We start from the raw sequence: 21346 nt of genomic DNA, 5'->3' as shown, positions 1-21346 counted from the left end.
AGGGTTACCTACCAAATAGTACAGTAATTAGGTCTTTATTTCACTTGAACCAGCAAGTGGACAAACATGATCTGCCCCTTACCGCCTATAGACAACTGAACAGTGGGGCCAATGGAGAAAGCCTACTGGCAGACCACCAAGAGCTGAACAGCTGAGAGGACTGGTGAAGCCAGCCGAATTGAAAAGTCACAGCTTCTGATATTAAACTGATTGGGCTCATTATCAATTGTTTTTTCAGTTAATTAGGCCACAAACTGTTCCTCCCAAAATGGATGACGTGGTGCCCATAACAATGATTTTTCATGGATTGAGTGTGGCCTTTGTTGTGCTACATTCTGAAGTGTCCATCAAGGTAGAGGACTATGGTCCTATTCCTCGATGTCACATGGAAGTAAAAAGCTTGACAGCAGCCGATCACACTTCGTCTGATACTCCGACAGGAGGCAGAGTATCAGACGGAGCCCTGTCGGAGATGCTGCTTGAACTGGCAGCATCAGCAAAAAATACATATCGAGACGATATCGAGAATCGATCAATATGGAAAAATATATCGTGATTAAAGCAGATATCAGTGGAATGTTTTTGTTAATATAAGTCCTAAATAGTCCTATTTTCCGTCAGCAATCACTTACATGAAGTATTTCAGCCTAAACACGAGTCTCTCCGTCACTCTGCTCTGCTGTAACCCGAGGAGAAAATTTTCCTTGTGGGATACAAGTGTTATCCAATGAGGGGAGAGAACGGCATGAAGGGCTGTGTGTGCAGCCAAGGGATGCGCGTGAATGTGGTGACGTAGCACGAGGACCAATTGATGCCTGACAAGGGCGGGGGCTGCTAACTCATGGTGCGTTCAAGGAAACTCGTACTTTGTGTTTTTCCTTCCTGTGAAGTCATACCAGTTCGATCTGGTACGAGTTCACGGGTCGGAAGTTACGAGTGGCCGTTATAGGGAACTTTCACAGACAACAGGACGGTAAAAACACGAGCTACGGGTTACCTGGAACGCTACCAAGTCGTAGTTGTGACTTGAAGCTGTAACTTACGGTTTCAAAAGCCTGCCTTGAACACAGCATTAGCCGAAACGGCCGTGCCACTGATATCTGCTTTAATAAAGTAGAATAAAATAAAATGCAGGATAGAAATATAGGGCAAAATATAAAAGACACTCCAAATAAAAATAATGATAAGAGAGAAAAAAATAGAAGAATGACAATTTTATGTAATCAAATATATTCCCAATGGTTAGGATCATGATCTAAAATGTAACCACTATCCTCATCAATCAAAGCAGAGATGATAGCTCTCAGAGAATCTGGATAGTACACAGAGAGGTGCATTATGGGAGGTGATAACAAACATGATCACTTGATTGTACATTAGAGCAAAATATAATTTTAGACATTCAAATAAAACCCACAAAATCTACACACTGATTTAAAGGGATAGTTCAACATTTTGGCAAATTTGCCTATTGCCATAATTCCTAAAACCATAGGGGTAGGTTCATACCTTTAATTATCGGTGCATGCTGTTTTGAGATCCACGAGGCAGAGGTGTGAGCTGCTCAGTGAACAGTACAGGTCCCCTGTCCCTCAAAACTCAAAACTCAATACACAATCCAACAACTCCAAAACGCTCTCATGGACAAGTTGTGCCCTGCACATTCACCACGCAACATTAAAATAATCATGAAGGGCTGTGTGTGCAGCCAAGGGATGCGCGTGAATGTGGTGACGTAGCACGAGGACCAATTGATGCCTGACAAGGGCGGGGGCTGCTAACTCATGGTGCGTTCAAGGAAACTCGTACTTTGTGTTTTTCCTTCCTGTGAAGTCATACCAGTTCGATCTGGTACGAGTTCACGGGTCGGAAGTTACGAGTGGCCGTTATAGGGAACTTTCACAGACAACAGGACGGTAAAAACACGAGCTACGGGTTACCTGGAACGCTACCAAGTCGTAGTTGTGACTTGAAGCTGTAACTTACGGTTTCAAAAGCCTGCCTTGAACACAGCATTAGCCGAAACGGCCGTGCCACTGATATCTGCTTTAAGTTTTTTGCCATATCGCCCAGCCCTACCAGGTACTAGGGGCTAATGGAAAGGCAAAAAATGCCGTGCCGTGCTAGTGGAAAAGCACCATTAATGTTGGAATGCAGAACCTGCCTGTCAGTAACATGTCAGAATTTCAAAACTGAGCCCCACTAATGCCAGGAGATGACATTAAATAAAATGGTAAATTATTGGTCTGTATTTATATAGCGCTTTGCTACCTGAAATGATACCTAAAGCGCTTTACAGTACATCGCATTCACTCACACATTCACACACTGATGGCGAAAGCTGCCATGCAAGGCGCGAACCACGACCCATCAGGAGCAAGGTGGGTAAGGTTTCTTGCCCAAGGACACTACAGCAGCAACCGGGACAGAGCGGGATTCGAACCGCCAACCCTCTGATCATTGGACGACCCGCTCTACCACCTGAGCCACTGCCGCCCAAAAATAAATAAAAACGCTCAATAATGTGTTTGGGGCTTATATACAGTAATTTTAACAGTGCTTCATAACAAGGCTACAGATGTGTACTCCCACAGACACAGACACACACACACACCCCCACAGACACACCAGAGCCCCAGAAGGAGAAGCTGCCAGCACAGCCACAGCTCAGCTATCCCCACAGTGACCCTATCAAAGCTCCATCCAGTTCCCTACTTTCCAGCAGCACAGAGTATGAAGCAGCTCCTCATGGTTGCTGAGCCGACTATGAGCTCTTCCTTGTGTCTTTCCTATTGAAATCACACCAGGCCTCTCCCTTTTTAAAAAATATGCTGGAAAAACATAGCATACACTTATCTGCCTCCCTTCTTAATTATAATGTATGTAAATACATGGTGTTTATTTGCCATTCTGGAGACAAGGCTCAGTGTATTGGAAGTGCTCCTCTGCTTCCCTGCAGTTCCTGAGAAGCTGTGCTCACAACATCAAAAGGTGTAGCCCTAGTGCTCCTGGTGTTGGAATAACATGGAGCTGTTGGAGTCACATGAGGCCAACGTTGAATGGCCGTTAAATTTCCTGGTAAGGGATGAAAAACATTGTTGGTGATCCACCCAATATAAATTATGCCCATGTTTGTCATCTTAGGAGTGTCCCCTACCCTTCAGGGGTAGGTAAACTGCTGAGTCTTGCCCAGAGGAGTTGATGCTCCAGTTGAGCCATGTATTTCTGTAGAGTTTGGTTGGTTTCCCTGACAAGATACATTCAGTGGATGAATTTAGACATCTATCTGAAGTCAGATTATTTATTATATCTAAACCACTGTGGTTTTCTTCAAGAACCCCTCCATATTTGGCTGCATTCATCTTTCCCTTAATTGTGATCGGTCTCCTGGCTTTCTTAAAGCCCCAGTATGTAACTTATTTGGCTTTTTAGTAGCAAAAATCAAATATTGCTTTCATAAATACGTATTTCAGTGAAGTCGAATCACACCCGCATACAAATGAAAGCTTTCTCGTACCCTAGAATGAGTTGTTACAAGTCGTTACAAATACATAAGTGGGCGACGCACCGAACCGAGGCGGCCATGTTGCATCGCCATTTTTTACGTTGAGTGGCAGCGTGACCGTAGGTAACCACAGAAACTGAGCGGAGCTGTGGGCTCGGCCTGTTAAAACTGTCACCACTGTGTAGTGTGAGGAAGGACGGAGGCACTGATGTTGCATTCAGGTGCATTCAGGCAGACGGCCGTCGGCAAACCAACCGGATGTCATTTTACTCCACAAGAAAAAGACGGTAAAACGTGGGTCAGGTAAACAATACCACATCACCATGGCAACATATTGTCACGCCTGTATTGTTTTGCCTCGTGCTGGCGGACCACTTGTTTATCCTGTTACATGCAGCGTCTGTTGTCTGTCTGACGTCTGCCCGATTTCACCTGAATGCAACATCAAGAATACGTTCCGACATGCAACCGCACCGCTAGATGGGGGGAATTCCTACACATTATAGGCCACCTTTAACTTAATATTAAATATAACTGTGAACTAGTTGCTTTGCTATTTATGTTTTAACTGCCAGGTTATTTCTTTCCTTCAAACTCAACCTGCTCTCATGAACTGAATGACTGACATACGGGGATCATTCGGCCAACCAAAATGGCAGTATTGCTCCCAGTGCCTCTGATGGTCAGACCAACTGACTTTTGAGGTGACTTTTACATTGGTCAAAAAAAAATCAACCAATGCCCATTAACATCATACTTTTTTTTCGGCTGTAATGTAAACACAATAGTATAGCTGTGACACCTTTAAGAGCACAACCACTATAAAAAGTCCTGTTTATGGTAGTTACACCTGAAATACAGTGACTACACTACAATCTGGCCTGTAGGAGTGACCTGCAGCCCCAAAATAAGTTTCAAAAACATGCAATCACCAATCAAAGCACATCACACAGAGGCTATGACAGCAGCTCAAACCAGGGATGAGATACAACAGACCAATTTTTCTAGTGAGCACAGCAGCTAGCAGCTCACTCTTTCTCCCCAGCGCGCGCGTGTGTGTGTGTGTGTGTGTGTGTGTGTGTGTGTGTGTGTACTCTGTAACGGCATGTGATGACACTGCTCCCTGTAGTTGTGTGTGTCCTCTCCAAACAGATAGGCAAACCTGGCTGGCTGTGTAAAAGAAGTCAACCTGCGGCTTTTAAGCAGGTTTTATCCACATTTTAACAAAAAAGATGATCTAAGATGATCAAAAAATAGAAAAAACTATATAAAAAGGCAATCAACTAAATCGGTGTATAGAAAAGACTGAGTTGTGTTGTGGATTTTACTCAAAGGGGCTTCAATCTAGCCAGTCTACCATTAAGACCTGATTGATGGAGCGCTGGTGAGATGATCGTCCTTCCTGTAAGTTAAGTCTGCAGAGAACTTCTAGGGGCTTGATGCTTAGGCTACTGTTTTGGCCAAGGAGCATATCACTTTTTGTTAACTAATTTAAAGGAGAATTCCGGTCATTTTCTAAGTAACGCTCTACAGCTCTAGGTCCACGAGTGCGACCATAGGAAAAAATCAGAGAAAAATATGTGCAGCCAGGACCTAGCTCTCTTCCTGCTAGCTGCGCTACACTGCAGTTAAACAATGAAGTAATGGGGGCAGTTCTTCTAACCGTGACTTTGGTCTCTATATAATGCTCAAAATATCACTACAAATGCTTTGCAACATCCAGCAGTTCCTTACCACACAACACTGAGTGTGCATCACTGTTAATGTGAGAGAGCAGTGTTAACGTGTGTTTTTACTCTAGCTTCCTGGGTAGACCTCACTAGTTGACTGTCGAGCTCGGGACCGTTTTCATATGAACAAAGACAACAACGTGAGGAAAACATGGATTTAGAAGGGGAAAAAATGATTTTGGATGGGGAAAAAGCAGTTTTTTCTCATCCAAAATCATTTTTTTTCCTTTTAAATCCATGTTTTCCTCACGTTTTTGTCTTTGTTGATGGAAACAGTCCCGATTTTTTCCTACACTTGGGGACCTATAGAGCTGTAGAGCGTTACTTAGAAAATGACCTGAATTCTCCTTTAAGAATGCTTTAAGTAGGGCTTTCCCTCAGTAAAAGGACGGAAATGGACAAATTGAATTGAATTTAAAAAAGTACATTCGGTTTTTAATCCAATCATATTATAAGAATTATTTCTGCTTAAAATTGTATAAGGGGGGCCAAAAAAATCTGCTCAGTCTGATCATCGATCACCGATCAGGTCTTTATTGTAGACACTGAACAGCACTTTTTCGTTGAACTATTGGCAACATGAATCTCCAGTGGTTTAGTGCTGTGCAGTGCGCCACTGTTGAAATTTTAATGTCTTTTATTCAGACAGGGGCTCCGAGTGAGCAAGTCGACTGTTTCCATTGTTATAGCGACCGCTGCCTGAACAAGGCTCTTCATGGCTGGTTACTCAATGGTGTTCTCCAGGAGGAGCCCTGGTGATTCCCAACACTGCTCCTGGGAAAAGAACTTATGGTCTTGCACCTTTACCCTGATCTACGACTAACTAGTTTTATCATGGAGGTTCTTTGGAGTTTAAATCGTGGTTCCTATCTGGTTCTGATACGCAGTGTGAATTGTGGGACCTTTCAGATGTATACATTTCCACAAAAGTACTTGAGTCAAGTGCTGCAGCAAAGCACCTGACCACAAAAAAGACAGAATACTTGTGTAAATGAAGGATTTCAGTTTAGATTTCTAAAAGATAAACACACTGCCATGACCGACTCCTCTAGACGTTAGCTGTCCTTAGGTTTAGAGACGTTTCTCCTTCCATCAAGCCAGCAGCAGCTTTTATCAACAGATAAAAGGTTGAAAACAGCTGGAGTTATGAGTTAATGTTTAATCAAACGGGATGATAGAGAAGACACATTGGCACATTGGACTGCTCTGAAAACAAAATTCAAAAATATATTAAGTTTATTATTGCTTGGTGTGCAGATATGACATGTCTTCTGTGCTCTGGAGGTTTGTACTGATGATGCCAACGTCAATATAATATGACTTTGGATCTAATACAGAAGAAGTCAATGTTATGATCTGGGGCTAGCAAAAAATAAAGTGTGTCCAAGCTAATTTCCTTCGGTAGAATCCCATGATATATTTAACATAGAAGAATACATAATAGTATTGAATGGCCTCATCGTGTCATGGGTAGGCTGTACAGTGTGGGAATAAAGGTTGAATTTAATTTGCACAAACTGTCACAACATCACTATTTATTGTACTGATGGAAATTTGCTTGGGACACACTTTCAATTCCACTTGCTGCATCATGGGAGATGTAGGATACACTATCGCGCCTTTAGTGCTAAAGTCAAGGTACCTAAGCCATGCCATTTCTTCATCTGTCTGTTGTAGATCCTTCAACTTTAAGGATGCACTGTATTAAAATCACTGTATTGCATTTTAAATGCATCTGAAGTATATCTCACTGGAGCTCTCTCATGTTCCTGTAAATTAAAAAATGATGCCATAGGTGTGGCCATTGGCGATCAGATAAACTATAGCCAACATAAGGCTTTTTTCTTTTCTATTCCTTTTGGCTTCCAGATTTCTTGCCATTATAAGCGGCAACTGTTCAACCTTAACTCACTTCTTCCATCTGCCAACCCTGAGCACCTCCAAGGTTCTTGAGCCCTGCGTGATCCTCTCTCTTCTCCCTGCTCTGCCATCAGATCAGGTCTCTTTATGCCCTGGCATTTACTTGTGCTTGTGTAAAGTACTGAACTTTTTTTATATATATCGAAATTGACTTAAAAATTAATTTTAATTGTGCATTTCATTTGTGAAACCAGAGAGGATGGAAGCAGATCTCCATTCAGGTGAGGCAAAGCTGTTGCTAGTGGCAAATTTAGCATTTTACGATCACTATAATGTCTGCAAATGAAATGAAAAAAAAAAAACAGTATAATGATGATAAAATCAGCTCTATTGACTTGTTGGATGAGTGAGGGCATAAAAAAGAATTATAAAGACTTTTGGATTGCCCATGATGGGGACGGACATTTGCCCAAATGTAGGCTACAATATCACAGTCAAACTGCAAAACTCTCAGCTCCAGTCTAAAACAAAAATGACCTGAGGTCAGAGGCCATGTAAGTCAAAGAGGGGGGGCTCCAAAACACACCTGGTTAACGCCAACAGAGGTAGAATATCTGATTTTTAGCAGTTAATCATTTATTCTACATTTCATGTGAATGCTATTGGCTGTGAGACGAACAGCATCCTTGCTAATATGCTGTTGCCTGCTGTCATGGTCAAGCAGCGAGGCCTCTGATCTGCAGACTGGAGACAGATTTCCAGGCTAGGCTACATGGTCACTGTGCATTAAATGATGAGGACACACAGCCTGGCTGATGGGTCCGCCTGCGTGTGTGTGTGTGTGTGTGTATGCGCGCCCCCCGCGTGTGTGTGTGTGTGTGTGTGTGTGTGTGTGTGTAGGTGGGGGCGGTGATTGTAAAGCCTGTAATATAAATAAAAAGTAGCCTGTGTATCTCAGTTGCACCCGCAAAAAAAAAAAAAAAACACACAGGCACGACTTGATTTAGCCTCCACCTCCTCCTCCTCCTCCTCCACCACCACCACCACCATCATCATCATCATCATCATCAGTGAACCCCCTGCGGACTGGTGAAAATGAAACTTATTCGGGGCGCGTTACAATGTACAAGAATGCGTTAGAGAGCGGCGTAGTGTTGCGTTGTCTTTGTTGTGTCAACAGCGGTGTTTGGTGTGTGCTCCCCCGTTGGCGCACCGGTCTGCAGCTGCAGCGAGGAGGAAAAAACGAAGCCAGGAGCGAGTGGAATAAAGCACAGGCCCCGAAATAAACACAGGCTCCGCCGAATAAAACCTTCCTCCCCCCTCCTCCACCACCCCCCCTGCTCTGCTCGCATCACTCTGTCGCATTTTTCTGAAAAAAGGGGGTAGGGTTAGGGTTACACATTTTAGCCCCCATCGTCTTTGCCACCCCCCGCGCCCACCCCTCTCCTCCTGCACTGCAGCCCCCCCAACGATCCATGTTAACAGCCGGTGTTTCCTGAACATTTACATCCAATTACCTCCACTCGGAGCCCGTGTCCCCTGCTTAGCCCAGACACGCTATACCCGCCGCCGCCGCTGCTGCTGCCGCCGCCGCCGCAGCGCTTAGCTTACCTCCTCATCCTGCGGACCTCCGGGGATCCCCGACGAGCAGGAGGAGTCCAGCCCGGCGCCCAGCTCCTCCAGGCCCCGCTCGCTGCCCGGCTCCCGCTCCGCGGTGTCTCCGTTAAAGACGGGCGGTGGGGACTCGGCGCTGCTCAACGCCGCCATTTTAAACTGCGAGAAACTGAGTGGAAAATAATAAGAGGGAAACGCAGGGTGGTGGTGAGGACAGGAGGGGGAGACAGAGACGCAGGACGGGAGGACTGATCCCGACTGGATGGATGGATGGACCACAACAACGAGCTACTACTGTTACACTTGGCAACACGTTCACCGCCTGGATCAGGAAGGGTTTAGAGGTGCACGCGCTCCCTTCACTGGGTGACAGAAATGTGAAAACCACTAAGCCAAGGTTAAAATCCATATTTTAATTAATAAACCTCAAATAAAAGGAGATTTAAATGACTATTAATGTTGAATTCTATCCAAATGTGTTTAAAATACAGCTAAATGTTAAAAGAACCCATGATATATCTCCAATCACGCCTTATCAAAAATATTAAAAAACTAAACAATGTCTAGGCCTACTACTTCTACTCAATTCGTTATAGTTAACAATATTGTTTCATTGGAAGAAAATAAATGTATCTGTCATTTTATCACTTATATTTTCACATTATTCTGGAAAAATCATTTGCCTACCTATTTTCAAAAATCACAGACCTCACTACAAACTTCCTGTAGGTGGAGCTCGCCTATGTGTTTGATCGGTCACTGTCATTTCATCCAGTCCTATCAGAACTTTTGTTTTGGTCATCCACGCAAAAGGCAGGGCCTCAAGGTGATGTAATAATAGCCTATATGTTCGGTTGTCTGTTAAAAAAAGTAAAATTTCTGAAAAAAATTACTTTTTTTTTTTTGATACGCAGTGGACGTCATTGTGTCTCAATTGTGGTCAATTAGTTGGTCATTGTGGCTTGAAGCCACATATCTTTTTTTGTGATCATTTATTGAATTTATCCTTTTTTTTCTTTTTTTTTTTAGAAATTGAACTTATAACAGATGTGGCAGGCAATAAATGTGCAAAAATAACCTAAATGATAGAGGTATAATGAAAATAATGAAATAAATAAATAAATAAAGCCACATCTGAAACCAACCAATATGAATCACTGCCTTTTTTTCTGCATTTCATCATTTTCTGTGGTGTACCCATCAGCAGTGACTCAGTGCAGGTCAGAATATTACTAAAGCCCTCCTGTTGCCAAAGTGCTTTCCCAATAATTATTTTGAGGCTTAAAAAAATGTCTGGTCTGGTGTTAGATGCACCTGTGTGTTTAGCAGCTATCCAGCTCTTATGTAGCTACTGTGTTTTATTGCAGCATTTTTGAACAGCAGGCCAAACACACTATACATTTCTCACATTGACTTTATTTTGAAAACACTAAATATGTCGGTTTCTTTGCAATATGACATGAGGTACAATATCATGGCACTGGACCAAAATCCATGAATCTTGAAAAGACAGGACCACAGGCCTGTTGATGTTCTATGTGTGTTCACATGATCATAGTGATCAGCTTGTTTTCATAGTAACCAATAAAATTTGATTGGCTACCTCTTTCTCCATATTGTTTCACCCCCTACAACTTAAATCACACATGTTCAACATTAAAATAATGGAATCCCATTGAGTACAACAGACATGGATGAGAAGGCATCATATGTGATTACCCATGCCAACATGTTGAAGGGTTAGGGTAGACCGATGGAACTGATTGAGGATCAGCAGTGATAGTGTACACAGTCCAATGCTGTCTGCCTCCATTATAAAAAACAAAACAAAAAGTTCTGTGGAAAGATGAAGCAGCAGAAATGATGCAGCTCATTTCTTCTTGGTCGCTCTCTTCCCCTCTCCTTTGTTTGGCTTCCCTTTTCCTCTCAGTTTCCTCATGCGACGCATTTCGTCTTTGAAGTCTTCATGCTCATCTCTGAAAAGGAAGAGAAAACAGTTATTGCAGGTAACATCCACTGGGATTGGAAGAAGTGAGAGTGCTGTGGATTTATACTCAATATACCAGGTTGGTGTCAACGTGAAAAATAAATTTGCTTCACATTATTTGGTTGAATATTTTTATTTTAAACACAGGCACTCATATGTGTGGCCCTTTTAATGTTCAGCAGCTCAATTGAGTGACAAATGGAGAAAGTGTTGATAATTAAATCACTTATATTTAATTTAAAAAATGCATAAAATGTCCAAAATTAAGCTTAAACTGTTGCTACAAGTCAAAACCTGCATGAACATTCAAGGGCAGGTGAGCAGTTCCCACATTACCTGAACAGTCCCATGAACCTCAGCTTCTGGGTCATGGCGAAGTAAATCTTGTGCTGTGGGTACCACTCGTACACCTCCTTCGTCTTGGCCATGGGAGGCTCCCGGAACAGCTGGACCACCTTCATAGACCTGGGGTCTGTCGGACGCACAACCTCCCCGAAGATCTGTGCGCTCAGTCTGGCCATGCGTGTAGCATAGTTGGACAGACCGGCCATGGCTCTTAAGCAGAGAGGAGAGAAGTTAGGGATGTAGAATGAAACACATTGGCTATATCATCAATAATCATCACAATCAGTGTTTTCTTAACTGCAGTTTGTTATTATTTCACTGTTAACATATACAATATCCATGCTGCACAACATCCATGCAATACATCCTAGTCACAACCTAAAATATCTTATTGTTATTTGCCATACATAATAATCAGAGTTTCCATTCAAATGGCACTTTGCTGGTGAACTTTTAAGTTGCTGTTAGTTCTTCCGAGTTTGTGACTAGTCAAAATTACAATGTAACTACTGACAGATGTAATTCCAGCTGTTGCATTTAAGATTCAATCAATCAATCAAATTTTATTTATATAGCACATTTCAAAGCAAATAAATGCCGTTCAAAGTGCTTTACATTTGATTGAAAAAGTATAAGAGGTGAAACAAGAAGAATAACATGGAGACTAATGCACGAAGATTAATATAGCAATAGTAAAAAAACAAAACAATAAAATTTAATAAAGTAGAATAAAATAAAATGCAGGATAGAAATATAGGGCAAAATATAAAAAACACTCAAAATAAAAATAACAATAAGAGAGAAAAAAGAAGAATGACAATTTTATATGTCATCAAATAGCCTATATTCCCAATGGTTAGGATCATGATCTAAAATGTAACCACTATCCTCACTGCATCAATCAAAGCAGAGATGATAGCTCTCACAGAATCTGGATAGTACACAGAGAGGTGTATTATGGGATGTGATAACAAACATGATCACTTTTATCCGTCTTAATAGTACAATAAAAATGCACAAAATTACACTTTTGATTGTACATTAGAGCAAAATGTAATTTTAGACATTCAAATAAAACCCACAAAATCTACATATTGATTTAAAGGGATAGTTCAACATTTTGGCAAATTTGCCTATTGCCATAATACCTATAATCATAGGAGTAGGTTCATTACTTTTAATTATCAGTGCATGTTATTTTGAGATCCACGGCGCAGAGGTGTGAGCTGCTCAGTGAACAGTACAGGTCCCCTGTCCCTCAAAACTCATCAAATACACAATCCAACAACTCCAAAGCGCTCTCGTGGACAAGTTGTGACCTGCACGTTCGCCACGCAACATTAAAATAATCATGTAATGTAACATTACGACATATGAAGCAAATACTTGGAACTACTTGCGCTTTTGAAATCACTCCACCCAGCAGCCGTTGTCTGAAACATAGTTCCAGCTTTGCATTTCCCTCAAAAACAACTCTGTCTTGTAATGTTACATGATGATTTCATAGCATGGTGAATGTGCAGGTCACAACTTGTCCACGAGAGCGTTTTGGAGTTGTTGGATTGTGTATTTGATGAGTTTGATGAGGGGCAGGGGACCGGTACCAATCACCTCCATTGTGTTCACTGAGCAGCTCACGTCTCTGCCCCGCTGATCTCAAAACAGCTTGCACCAACAATTAAAGGTAATGAACCTACTGCTATGACTATAGGGATAATGGCAATAGGCGAATTTGCCAAAATGTTGAACTGTCCCTTTGAGCTATTCTACACTTCAATATTGTGACAGACTGATTATCGTATTTAATCAAACACTTAACATATGTGGAGGCCACATCCTTAGCCAGCCACCACTGGGAACTCCAGTGTAGCTACATATTGACGGTGATGAACGTCAGTTATCAGACTAACACTGTGAACTCATGTTGCTGTACACACCTTTCCTGTTTTAGTGGTTTCATTTAAACTAGGTGTTAGCTAACTTCCCTCAGACATGATGTAAAGTCCTTTGCAACAACATGATGGCTGACAGCATTTCAACTGGCAACTTCTATCTTCTTCGCAGTAAAACGGTGTCTTACCTGAGGCTGCAGTCACTCAGAGATTAGTTAAACGCAGTATAACCGCTCGTAATATAAGTTAAATTCAACGTGAAACGGTGTCAGTCGTTAAATTAACCGTAATGTTTTAGCCGCCGTTCACCTTCACACACCGCACCGCCATGACAGGCTCCACTGCGCATGACACGGCGTCCGAGAAGCTGATTGGCTACTGGCGTTCACTTCCTGTTTTCTTATATTTAATTTTCTTACGTACACTTTTTAAGATTTGTCACACAAATACGTTTTATGTTCCCATACAAACCTCATGTTAACGCGCCGTCATTATTAGTGTAATCTAAAGTTCGTTTTTATGCAATCAGGCGGTGACAGGAAGTCCGTCACTTTTAAGAGAGCCGTAGGTTTGACAGACTGCACAAAGGTTCCGCCTGCCAGATGGCTGTCGGCTCATTTAACTTCGAGCCTCAGTGGCTTTCTTTGTTTACACAGTGATGTATTATTTACTCTTTCATTTGACTTTATCATCACCATGGCAATAAACCATAATGAAGCAAGCAAGACTTTTTTTGTTAAGGTGATGTTTGCTGTAGTTCCATCTGTTTTATCACTCTGTAATCTTATTGTTCTTTTTTGGTCTGAGGTAGGCTATAGGTTATTGATTTGTATGTTCTGATTGTGTGACATAATGTATAATTTATCTGTATGCACTAAGGATATTTTGGATGTATTGAGGTCATGTTATTGAGGCGGACAGCTGCATGTTATCCTCAAGTTATCCTCTACTGTCTGGCGAAGAGCAAACCCCTATTGCTCGAAACGTACATCACAATAAATTATTACGCAGAGTCCTGCATAGTCGTGAGTACCTTTGTTCTTTTTAGTTTGCTTAATGTTTGTACTCAGCACCTGCCCTCGTTGGTGTGATGTGCGTGTCTACTTTGTTTTTTTCTGTCTTTTTTTGTAATTGGCAATTTGTTTGTCTCAATGTTTTACACTTTCTACTCGTCATGTTGGAGTGGGAATAGCCCGCCAATTGAGACCTGTGTTTTCAGTTGGTAAAACCTAAATAAATAAAACAAAAAAAAATAAAATAACAAGAACCAGTTCCAGCCCCATTTAGCCTTATTGAAGTTGATGAAGCTGCTGTTTGTCACCACAGAGTTAAATAAAAGCAAGACTGTTTTGTTCTTGTCGTTGTTGTTTTTCCGTAAAAGTTGCAAAAGTGAAGCTCAGTCGAGGAGAGCAAAAATTAGGGCTTTTCAAATTGCGATTAGTTTAGTTTATTAGTTTAATGGGACAGTGTGCAATTACATTAATCATTTGCAGAAAAAGAAAATGAAGAGATGGTTGCACCAGATTTAGCTCACAGCTAATTTCCATCTGTAGTCCCTACACATAATATAAAAATGACACAGACAGACCACAAGTTACTATACAAAGGTGAGACATAGAAAGACACAGTTAGACAATAGACAACACTTAGACAATACAGAACCATGTATGAGGCAAGATGTAGATTGTTATATACTATGTGTGATGGGCAAAGTGCTCATAGCAGCATGATTATTCATGATAATAATAGCCTAAATAAATATGGTAATAGTGAAAATAAAACATAAGAGTTGCCACAGTAGCAGTCGTTTATCGATTATTGATTATCTGATTAACACTTCATTTGATTAGGCCTACAGATAATAAACCTCACCTGAACAGATATTTAATAAACTTGTTAAAATCACATGACTCTACTCCACCCTACCTGCATCACCACACCCCCAAGGTTATATAACCCCGCCCTCAGACCTTTGACCTCGCTCTTTCCCTCCAAATCTTTGCAGGAACAAAGACACAGTGAGTGGAATGACCTTTTTACCTTTGTTTATTGACTTGAACTGCTATGTTGTTTGAAAGTTATTATATTGATTTTTTTTTCTGAGATACCTGAGTTTGACCTTAGAGCCTGTTACCACAATTGTGGATGCATTAGGGTGAAGGATTCAATTTTGGTGGTCACAGGTCACAGTGACCTTACTAAACACGGTTTTGGCCTTGTGAACACAATATTTCCAGACTTCCTGACTGACAAACAAACTGATCAAAGGTCAAAGTCCTGATGTCTCATTCAGGGATTTCTTCCAATTTAAAACAAACATTCACTGGATCTCAAGGACAAACTTATTAGATTTTGGTGGTCAAATGTCAAGTTGTGATGTTACAAAACAGTTTTAGACATTGCTCAAGACCTCCCACATATGTTGTGACAAAATGTCACACAAATGATTAATATTTTATATGAGTGAGTCAGGATAAAAGGGGATATACAACCCATAGGTGGAACATCTGTGAGGCGGTAATTCTAGTTTCTTGCATGAGTGCACACTTTGTGGGAACTGGTTTTCACTTGAGCTGTGTGGGTCAACCACCTGTTGATGGAAACATTGTTAATGGAGATGTTCTTGCCCTGCATAGTCCTTTGTCAAACCATGTCTCTATTCCATATGAATTTATTTAGTTTTGGATTGGGTGCGCATACATTTTTGCCATAAAATGTATTATAAATTGGTGTCTGCAACATTTTTATTATAATTATTATGACAAAATTAAGCAGCAGAAATGCGTATGGCAATATAATGTTCAAAACCCATTGATGTGTAATCCATTGTAGTTTTCACACCCAATTTAATAACTGAATTCTTTTCGATTCCTTGCTTTATATCATTTTTAGAACTTGTGATAAGAACATATGGAGTTTGTTTGCTTGGCTATTAGACCATAAAACCACCAGCCAAACTGAACGCTGGAGCTCTTGTCAGGTGAACACCTTGAACAAGGATGTGATGGATCACCAGCATGTCTGCTCAGCAGCTCCAGGGCAACCTCCATGGTCAGCAGAGAGCTCCATATGTGAAAGTTCAGTGCAGACTAGACTACATGGTGGTCAGATGTAGCTTCAAGGCAGGTGGGTCCAGTGGTCAGCAGATAGGGGAGTTGAACAGGCCAGCTGCCAGAACCAAGGATTCTGCAAAATGAGGAGAGAGAGAGGCCGAACACCTGTTGAACCCTCCCTCTGGTGCCACCACTGGTTCAACTATATGTCTGATATATGGTTTTCAAGTAGTTTAGGTCCCAGATTGCTTTGCCTGTGGAGCTGCTGTCGGTAAAACTGGTACGAAATTCAGTTTTATTTTGAGCTACAGTGACAACCGTGCACATCCTCCTTCATACAAAAAAACTTCCTTATTTGTCTTTGTCATGCAATTGACAATTTTCCACAGGTCTTTCAAGGAGCTGGATCACATCTCTCCAGTTACACCCAAATCACACAGTAGCACTGTTACTGACTTCTCCATGTCAGAACCGTGTGTAGTTCACTGGTTTTAATGAATCAGGCTGTAGCGGACGCAGTATGTTTGCAGTGATCATGGTTGATCCATTAAAGCTCACTGGTGTTAGTTCAAACATAGAGGGATTGATGTAAGGTGTCATCATCTTAAAACACATAGATAGTCTTATGTGCTTCACAGGTTTATACTGACGTGAACCAACTTGAATCCACTCAGAGTAAAAATGGGTCTTGGTGCTTTAATGTAGTGTCCATGGTTTTTATGACAAATTGAATAAGCTACAGAGCAGAGCCTGAAGGACAAATAATAGGTAATTGTCCAACTGCTTTGGTCTGGATTGTATTGTAGATCATGGTTTACTGTGTGAAATAGTGCAGTGTGTGCAGATCTCAAGTCATACTGTATAGGCTACCACTCCAGAAAAGTGGGATACTATGTCTATTTTACTTTGCATTCTGCAAATTATGGAATTTAATTTAACTATATGCTTTTTCCCGTGCACCCTCTATATGCCAATATTCTGTCCAACACTCCTTGCACGTTACACTTTGTTTTTTGCTCAGCTTTTGTTACATTATTTTACAACATTAGAGTTGGAGCCATCAGTGTATTTCCACTGTCTTTACAATATATTAACAGCAGAGGGCACCAGATACGAAGAAAACCGCAGCTCAGCATCCACAGCAGCAGAGTGGCCGCCTCATGGTAACCACTGAAAGTCAAATGATCCATCACAAACTTGGAGCACTGACTCTGGAGGGGACACACACACACACACACACACACACACACACACACACATCAAAATGAATACTGGGCACCTCTGCCACAAGTAGGGCTGGAATTCAAGTTGGTGTCTGCCCTTCAGCCGCAGCAGAGCAGCAGTTCATCAAATTAGCCTCCATTGGTCATTTAATAATACTGACTTCATGGTTGTGCAGCCAACTGGCCTCACAGCTACTTGGCAGTAACACATTTGTTACTGTATTTTATATTGTCTAATATAATGTGTTCTGCTGAATTACATTTGGGTTTCTATATGCCTCAATTCAACATAATAACAGAAATGATGACAATTAACATGCAATGGTAAAGTATTAGCCAGAATAATGAATATATTGATAAATTGTGTTTATTTATGAAGTATTTTGCTCTTGAGTATGGTGCCATGTGCAGGAAAGACACCATCAAAATACCACTCACTATATCTTACTTATATGTACTTTCTTGTGCCTCTGATTTGGTCTCCACCAGCTCTTCAGAAAACCTCTGTCTCTATAGCTGCTGAATGTTCATCAGCTGGTCCCTGAGTGTGTCTGTGTGCTGCTTTAGTGGTGAGCAGGTGGTGAACTGTGGATTTACCAGAGCAAATTCAGAGCAGCTGGTGCTGCTGCTGCTGCAAACAAGTTGAGAGAGGAGAAACAGAAGAAACACAAGAATGAGCTAAGAAGGGGCAAAAATATTCTGTAGAGACACATTTTAATTTAGATTAGTTACTTGATCTATTGCTCCTTTAAAGATATTATTTAGTGCAGCTCCATGATGAATATCTAGTGCAACGGTATAGATGATACTATTAGTCATGAATTAAATAAGGATGGAAAGAGTTTAGATTTTAGATTTAGATTTTAGATTGTCTTTATTGTCATTGAAAAAAAGAATTCCAACGAAATTCACGTTGCTTCTCCGCTGTGATACCACACAACACATACAAGACAGAATAAATACAAAACATAAAACCTATAAAAACATCATGAAATATTAGTATAAAAGCATATAGAGGAACAAGAAAAAAAAAAAGAGATATTGCATATTGCCCGCTGGGGATTGCACAACCCATTGTTGCCTATCTGTTCTCTAGGCTGCTATTTAGTTCTTTAATGGCACAAGAATAAAAACTGTTCTGGAGTCTTGATGTGCGACTCTTCAGGCATCTGTAGCGCTTTCCAGAAGGCAAAAGTGTGAAGTGGTGGTTTCCTGGATGTGATGAGTCTTTAATTATGTTATTTGCCCGTTGTAGGCAACGAGACCTGTAGATGTCTTCGAGGGCGGGGAGTTGTGTGTTGGTGATGGACTGTGCCGTCTTTATTACCCTCTGTAGCGCCTTCCTCTCGGCTTTCGTGCAGCTCCAGAACCACACAAGGATGCCCTGGCAGAGGATGCTCTCCACAGAGCAGCGGTAGAAGGACAGCAGCAGCTCTTTCGAGAGGTGGACTTTCCTCAGAGTCCTCAGGAAATAGAGCCGCTGCTGAGCCTTCTTCTTATCCTTCAGGGAACCTGTGTATAGTATGGTGAGCCACTTTAATGGCAATTCCCAGATTTTTAACCCATTATGTATAAGGCCTAACTAAACTAGGCTATATTTGTTCCATATAAGGGTAGGCCTATAGAGGAGGCCAAGTTCACTATAAAGAATAAAAGTAGTCTTCTTCTTCACAGAGCCTTAAAATGGCTGAGACCAGCACTGCTCCATGAGGCCTGGAGTTAAGTGTAGCCTATTAGTTCATAATTAATAATTATGTAGATTAATGTACTTTTGTAAAGATCTATTTTGTACATTATCTTATTTCCTGGGGTTCACTTAAGTAATTGTCACTACACTACAGAACAGACACACAGTCGGCCTATAAACCCGAATGTATTCTGTTTTTTCATTTAGATGTAACACCGGATGATCCACCTCGCTGTGTGTAGCTAACTGATGGCTCAGGTCGGCGGAGTGATATGATGTAAGGCAGTGATGTGATGTATGACGATTGCAAATATTCCCCGTGTCCTTGCTCTACCCAACTAGACTCATTCATCCAGTAGGAACTAACCTAGGTAGTTCACACTGAGAAGAAACTATCAAGTGATATAATTAAACACGCAGATCTTTAATATTACAAAACCTATATAATTATAAAATCTCCAGTTTGTAATGTGAGAATTAAAAATTAAAAGTAATTGCCCACAAAACACATACATTTAATTACCCTTTGTCGCGTGTGACTGAGCAGATATAAATGTTAGGATTTGCTTCTATTAAAAAAATAGTGCGACTAATAGCTATAAGTTATAGGAAATGATTGTTATGTCAAATACCATGTAGCCTGTAAGCTAACACGGTGCTCCTGTAGACAGGCTGGTGATTGGTCCTCGGTCGGGCCTGTGCTCTGTAGCAGCTGCCGTCATCCAGCAGACGTGAGCGGATGCGAACCAGTCCGGCTGATCCCTCACTCTCCGCCGCTGCTGCTGCTGCTGCTGCTGCTGGACTGCACGGTGCTCGGCTCGGACTCCCCAGGTAAGACTACACTGACACCTGACATTATGATTATTATTATTTATTTATTTTTTAATTTTTTTTAAGAATGATATTGCATTCATAAATAGGATGGATGATTCCCTCTAAGGTGTTTCTCCAGTTTTCCCCTCCTATCTCCTCTTTGTCGATGCAGTCAGGAGGGGGGGTGTTATGTGAATTATAGTCTAGATGTTATGCCTGATTGGCGGTGAATGCTGTGCTGATGTGTTCGGGGTGTGTGTGCGTGTCTGTGCGTATGCGTCTGCGTGTGCGTATGTGTGTTGGTGTCGCCCTGCTCTCAGACAGATGGATGCTGAGGATCCGGGAGCTGAGATGAGATAAGCCTCCTCTCCTCCTTCTCTCCTCTCTCTACCTCCGCCGAGCTGCTGCAGCGACGCGCGCACATAAGAAGAAGGACGTGGGCACGTTTTTTGGGGGGTCGAAAACACCGGAATACATCGGTCTGGGTATATAGCCTATCGATCCGAGCCGTGCTGCTGTGAACTACCCCCCTTTTTTTTAAAGACAATTATTATTATCATCTTTATTCAACTTGCACACAGTCGCCTTCTTGATGATGATCCCGATGCTGCTCTCCAGAGGTGATGTGAGCTGAACTGAGCCAAAAAGAGGAGGTGGTGGTGGTGGTGGTAGTTGGGGGGGTGGGGGGGTTGGAGGAGAAGCCGCAGAGGAGCTTGTCCGTCTGTTGAGGCTGCAGATGCGGCTGTGATCGAGTTGACCTGAAAGCGAGCATGGCCGCCGGGAAGTTGCTGCTCTACGCCGGGCTCTCTCTGTCTCTGTGCGCCCTGGGCATGCTGGCCGTGGCGATGTGCTCCGACCACTGGTACGAGACCGACGCCAGGAGGTACAGGGAGCGGTGCCGAAGCTTTTCCAGCCGCCGCAAGGACCCGGGCTTCATCTACATCCCCAACAACAGCCTGCCGCTGCGGGCCAGCCGGAGCGGAGGCAGCAGTGGTGGTGGTGGTGTTAGTGGTGTTAGTGGTAGTGGTCTGCCCCGCTGGGAGGAGAAGCTGCTGCTGGCCCGGAATCGGCGGCAGCTGTTCGCCATGAGCGCCGCGGATGAGTGCAGCAGGCAGTACAACTCCACCAACATGGGGCTGTGGAGGAAATGTCACCGGCTGGGCTTTGACCAAGAAATGGAAGACCTCATCCGGAAAGGTAAGGAGAAGGATGAATGAAAATGAATGAATTAATGAATGAATGAAAAATAATCCACTCAAAAGTTGTTGCAGAAACAAGCACCGTGCATCCCAGACAGTAAACGCACCATGACATTTATTATGAGAAATCAATCAGTCTGCCCCCCCCCTTCCTCCTCTTCCTCCTCCTCCCATGTGTGTTGATTGTTCATTTGACCAAAAGGGCGAGCAAGGGCATCGAGCTATTTCCCTTGCTATTGCTAGGGAGCAAATGTTTGTCTAAAGGCATGCACGTACGGCGTCACTGGCTGTGTATGTGTGTGTTGAGGAGGGATGGATGGACGTCCTGTGGCTGCAGACCTGCTTGTTGTCATGCTTTTTTTTTTTTTTTTTTTGCAGAAGAGAAGAGGTGCATGTTAATTACGATTCTGGGAAAAAAAACCAGTGCGTGCATGTTCC

General features: G+C 42.2%; 3 protein-coding genes across 4 annotated transcripts in view; 1 reads left to right on the top strand and 2 right to left on the bottom strand.

The window, feature by feature from the left end:
- The window catches only part of braf (B-Raf proto-oncogene, serine/threonine kinase), a 32328-nt gene extending 23458 nt beyond the window's left edge, over positions 1-8870 (bottom strand). For both annotated transcript variants that reach the window (XM_085769989.1, XM_085769990.1), the window contains exon 1: positions 8707-8870. In XM_085769989.1, the coding sequence (XP_085626115.1) occupies positions 8707-8862 (156 nt within the window). In that variant the 5' untranslated portion in view covers positions 8863-8870. The remainder of the gene's footprint in view (positions 1-8706) is intronic.
- A 987-nt stretch (positions 8871-9857) lies between these two features.
- On the bottom strand, positions 9858-13290 carry mrps33 (mitochondrial ribosomal protein S33). Its single transcript, XM_085769469.1, has 3 exons — positions 13122-13290; positions 11033-11249; positions 9858-10685 (listed from the first exon to the last, which is right to left on the bottom strand). Exons 2-3 carry the CDS (start codon positions 11245-11247, stop codon positions 10580-10582), a joined length of 321 nt encoding a protein of 106 aa, XP_085625595.1. The 5' UTR covers positions 11248-11249; positions 13122-13290; the 3' UTR covers positions 9858-10579.
- Positions 13291-20383: 7093 nt separating this feature from the next.
- tmem178bb (transmembrane protein 178Bb) overlaps positions 20384-21346 on the top strand; it is a 140001-nt gene continuing 139038 nt past the window's right edge. Inside the window, exon 1 of the mRNA XM_085769991.1 lies at positions 20384-20906. Within this exon, the coding sequence (XP_085626117.1) occupies positions 20480-20906 (427 nt within the window). The 5' untranslated portion in view covers positions 20384-20479. The remainder of the gene's footprint in view (positions 20907-21346) is intronic.

The sequence above is a fragment of the Trachurus japonicus genome, chromosome 23 (genome assembly GCF_045865225.1).
Source record: "Trachurus japonicus isolate A0001 chromosome 23, Traja_1.0".
In the NCBI taxonomy this organism is placed as follows: domain Eukaryota; kingdom Metazoa; phylum Chordata; class Actinopteri; order Carangiformes; family Carangidae; genus Trachurus; species Trachurus japonicus.
Note: the sequence above shows the minus strand (reverse complement) of the source record. Positions and strands in the feature narration are given on the sequence as shown.

Excerpts from the sequence above, each read along its gene's own strand:
- mrps33 (XM_085769469.1), bottom strand. The coding sequence starts at position 11,247 with ATGGCCGGTCTGTCCAACTATGCTACACGCATGGCCAGACTGAGCGCA. Across the intron at positions 10,686-11,032 it reads AGGTTCATGGGACTGTTCAG|AGATGAGCATGAAGACTTCA; the intron begins GTAATGTGGGAA and ends CTTCCTTTTCAG.